The sequence below is a fragment of the Sprattus sprattus genome (genome assembly GCF_963457725.1).
Source record: "Sprattus sprattus genome assembly, chromosome: 18".
NCBI classification, from domain to species: Eukaryota; Metazoa; Chordata; class Actinopteri; order Clupeiformes; family Clupeidae; genus Sprattus; species Sprattus sprattus.
The window spans coordinates 12844925-12848955 of NC_137916.1; the positions used below are offsets into that span (position 1 = coordinate 12844925).

Consider the following 4031-nt stretch of genomic DNA (forward strand, 5'->3'; position numbering starts at 1 on the left):
ATGTCCCCCCCCCCCCCCCCACCTTGAGCTGAAGTTCTGCTCAAGATTTCTTTCCCTTCAAAACTTAAAATGAAATTAATTGAATTGTCTGTACACATTTATATATACATATATGGTGCCTCTCCACAGCACAGCACGCCTCAGGAAGGCTGGATGCAGACATGTCCATGTCCAGAAATACTGCACTGTTGAGTAAAGCTCCGTGCAGAGAACTCTGAGGAGCCACAAAAGCTCTGCGTTGAGGCTAATTAGCAGAAGCAGCTGTTGTGTTAGGTTGGTTTGATGCTTTGACAAACTCAGCTCACTCCTGCTCTGTAATGCTGCCACAACTTAATATTCACTGATTGAAACAGTTTCTGGAAAATAGTATCCTTTGTGAACTGATATTTTCTTAATTATGACAGTTTCTGACATCTATTTTGGGTGCTGATGACGTATGGTGTCATGGACTGACATTGGTACATGATGATATGTGCTGGTGCACATAGATTAAGGAAAATGCAGTGAAATGTGTATGTTTAATTACTTGAGGACTGAACAATTATTCATAATTCATTAATCATCTCTATGTCAAATGGAGACAAATTGCTTGTATAAATCATAATTGCCAAGACCTATGCACACATATAGATTTCTCTGTGTGCTTGTGTGTTTAGGGGGTACTATATCCTGATACAGCCTCACAAAACCAATATCTATTTTCAACTGTATTTTGTGTTTTGCCATAAGTCAATGTATTGGAATCAATGACTTAACGTACAGTAACTCAATTGCATGCATGCTTGCGTGTGTATATGCACATGCATGTTTGATTGCACCTCATTTGTCATCATCTTCCCTTTTGCCTGTCCTTCACGGTGTCTTTGTCTTTCTCATCAGACACACAAAGTGCCCTTCACACAAATATTAGCATTAGTGTTGGAAAACCAGTCCATGCACTTTGCTGGCCAAATTAACTTGTAGTTGGGCAGTTTTTGATCCAATGGTACAGATTCCCTATGACTTCCATTGAATTCTAACTTTCCGTACTTCAAATAACATTCATGGGAGATGGCACCATCTGGTGTAAGGGGAGAACGCTCTGTGATGGAACTGGAACATCTGGATAGAGCATCTCCACCTTGCTCTTCCCCAAGAACACCAATTAATCAACAGTTTAAACGAGGCGATCATTGACGTGTTGTGTCACCCTGAGACAGAGATTTGCTATCCTCCTATTTCTGATAACTGCTTTGCTTCAGGAATCTCTTTATAAGAGATATCAATTTATTTATCACTGACTTTTTCACTGACACTAATTTCTAGATTGTAAACCCTTGGAAATAAGCAACAATCTCTGTGATTCCATTGAAAGGATTTTGAAGCTGTTTTAAGGTAAAATTGGGACATAATGTTATAACGTAACAATCAGTAGTTTACATGCAGTGAGAAATCCAGATCTAGGCCGCGTCTGTTCAAATCAAATGTCTCCAGTTAACCCAACGTCTATATCAATTAGGATGCAACAACTGTAAACGATCTCCAATGGAGTTTGGCCAGACTGTATCTATTCACAAACTGAATACGGGTCTGGTTAAACCAGCCTAGGAGAACTTCACCTCAGACAGAAAAAAAAACAAATGTTCATGCATAACGCTTTTTCTTTTTCTGTCTAGTATAGATTCAATATATATTACTGAAGTAAAGATTATATTTCTAGGGTGGCTAAAATAAATAACTGTGGGGCTTGGCATGTATACAACATCATATCATGGCTGCTTAGGATACACCTAAATCCTGCATAACTATGAGCTAAGTCCGAGATTTTGGTCCAGCTGCATTGTTTATTCTGTGCAAAGCCATCGCCAGGAGAGGCCATCTGGCTGCAGCTGGTGGACTGCGTCATGGGCAGCATCCACTGCCATTGCAATCCAGTCAAAAAAGATGACATGTTTTTATGTGAATAATAAACATGGATATTATATTATTTCTCTTGCTCAGTTATTTCCGATTAACATCCACTGATGCACCTGAATTGACTTACCATGCTTTTAGTTCCAGCAATCTCAAGTAGCTCTCCTATGAAGGAGACTGATCGTATCATGAGGTAACGTTGGTTGTCTGCTGCTCTCTTGTGGTCAGACCAAGTATTACAGGTAGAAACATCAAATACTCTTTGCCATTTTATTACAAAAAAGGGTACAGAAGGCAAGAATATTTGGACACAGATACACAATGTATAATTGTAATGTTCAAATTACTTCATGACTTAAGCCTACATGCCTATGGTTTTCAAGAATGGCAAATACATAGCACTATTTTTATTTGGAAACATTGATTAAAAATATAATATGATACAAATTTTCTTTGATTCATCACACACATACATATTTCAAAGGTAATTCAAAGCACTTAAAAACAGACAAAAAACAACAACTGCTGGACATTAACTGAATTTGCTCTTTTGATTGTAAGTCTAGTTAAGTAGTTAAGGTGGGATGGTGGGACGAAAGCACCACAGTAGAGCCATCTCTCCCCCGTTCTGCATAGATGTCACTGCACTGAAAACCATTCCAAAGGCCGGGGAGCTCAACCACCTCTAACACAAACACTGACACTATTATATACACAAAGTATGTACTGTAAAACATGTTATAAATAGACAAACCACAGACATCATACACACCTTCACAATGAGACATTAACTGATGACCGACATGTTTCTCTCTCTTTGTTTTTTTTCCTTCTTAGAAAACACATTTAGTGCGTATGTCCACAGGCCACCACCACAAGGGGGCGCTCTATGGTGCTGCTGGTACCAGGCTGTCCTACTGACTGAGTGAGAATGTTGGGAGAGTGGGTGTCTTCCTAACCCGCTCCACTCCTCCCCTGTCTGGGGCTTCTCATTCTGGGGTGGGTGTCTTCCTCAGGATGATGTAGATGAGCCCACTGCCCAGTGTGAGGGGGAAGGCCAACCAGGCCAGCACGTAGGCGTACCCGTAGGAGCTCGAGGCTGCAGCTGAGTTCATTACTGTGAAGATGATCGCTCCACTCATCACAAACAAACCTGGAAGGAAATAGAGAGAGAGCGAGAGAGAGAGAGAGTTCAGAGGAGGGATTTTGCGCCACAAGAGTGATTGCCAAAGTGTTTGGTGTGAAGAGAGTATACATTTTTTTTGGGATGGCTGTGAGGTTCTTCCTTGTGGAAAGGTAGTGAGAGCGAGAGAGAGCATGTGTGTAGTAGTGTACATGAGCTCATAGATTCAGGTGTGCAATTCTTAAGTGTGAACTCACTGGCGAGGATCTGGAAGATGGCGGTAAAGTAGAAGCGTCCTCCCTTGACCAGGGTGAAGAGTTGACAGAGGAAGAAGACGAAGGACAGTAGACAGAAGAGCACGGCCAGGACCATGAGGGCCTGCACTGCCTGCAGCCAGTCTGCAACACATACACACACACACACACACACACACACACACACACACACACACACACACACACACACACACACACACACACACACACACACACACACACACACACACACACACACACACACACACACACACACACACACAAACACACACACACACACACACACACACACTGCTGTATCAGTACCCAGACACAGCATCACAAGTCATACAAATCGTGCCTCTTCAAACTCAGTCAAAACACACAGAGCATAGAAACACCAAACGAGACAGATCCTTTCAAGGGGCTTTCATCTTTGCATGTCACATAATGGTAAGAGATTCCACCGTAATAAAATCAAACCAGAGCAAAGTTGTGTGTTTCACAGGGCCTGACCTTCATTAATTGATTGTTTGCAGTGGTATCCTCCGCTCTTTGAAGTGCATTTGTACCACAGGTCTGCACTCAGGTCCCCATCCACTATCCAAGCCTGGCACGCCCACATCCACACACACATACATGCACACACAAGTGGAAAAAATTAGAAGGCAATTAATAGTTGAGAGCCACCATGGATGTTAATACAATCAGAACCAATTCCCGTGCACTAGATATAATAAGACACAAAATTATACTCACAT

The 4031-nt window shown here is 41.8% G+C and overlaps 1 protein-coding gene across 2 annotated transcripts in view; it reads right to left on the reverse strand.

Annotated features, from left to right (window-relative positions):
• Nucleotides 1–2149: 2149 nt before the first annotated feature.
• pmp22a (peripheral myelin protein 22a) overlaps nucleotides 2150–4031 on the reverse strand; it is a 2895-nt gene continuing 1013 nt past the window's right edge. For both annotated transcript variants that reach the window (XM_080856984.1, XM_080856985.1), the window contains exons 2-5: nucleotides 4030–4031; nucleotides 3787–3880; nucleotides 3274–3414; nucleotides 2150–3046 (exon numbers count right to left, since the gene is read on the reverse strand). The exon at nucleotides 4030–4031 is cut by the window's right edge. In XM_080856984.1, coding sequence (XP_080713110.1) covers nucleotides 2883–3046; nucleotides 3274–3414; nucleotides 3787–3880; nucleotides 4030–4031 — 401 coding nt within the window. In that variant the 3' untranslated portion in view covers nucleotides 2150–2882. The remainder of the gene's footprint in view (nucleotides 3047–3273; nucleotides 3415–3786; nucleotides 3881–4029) is intronic.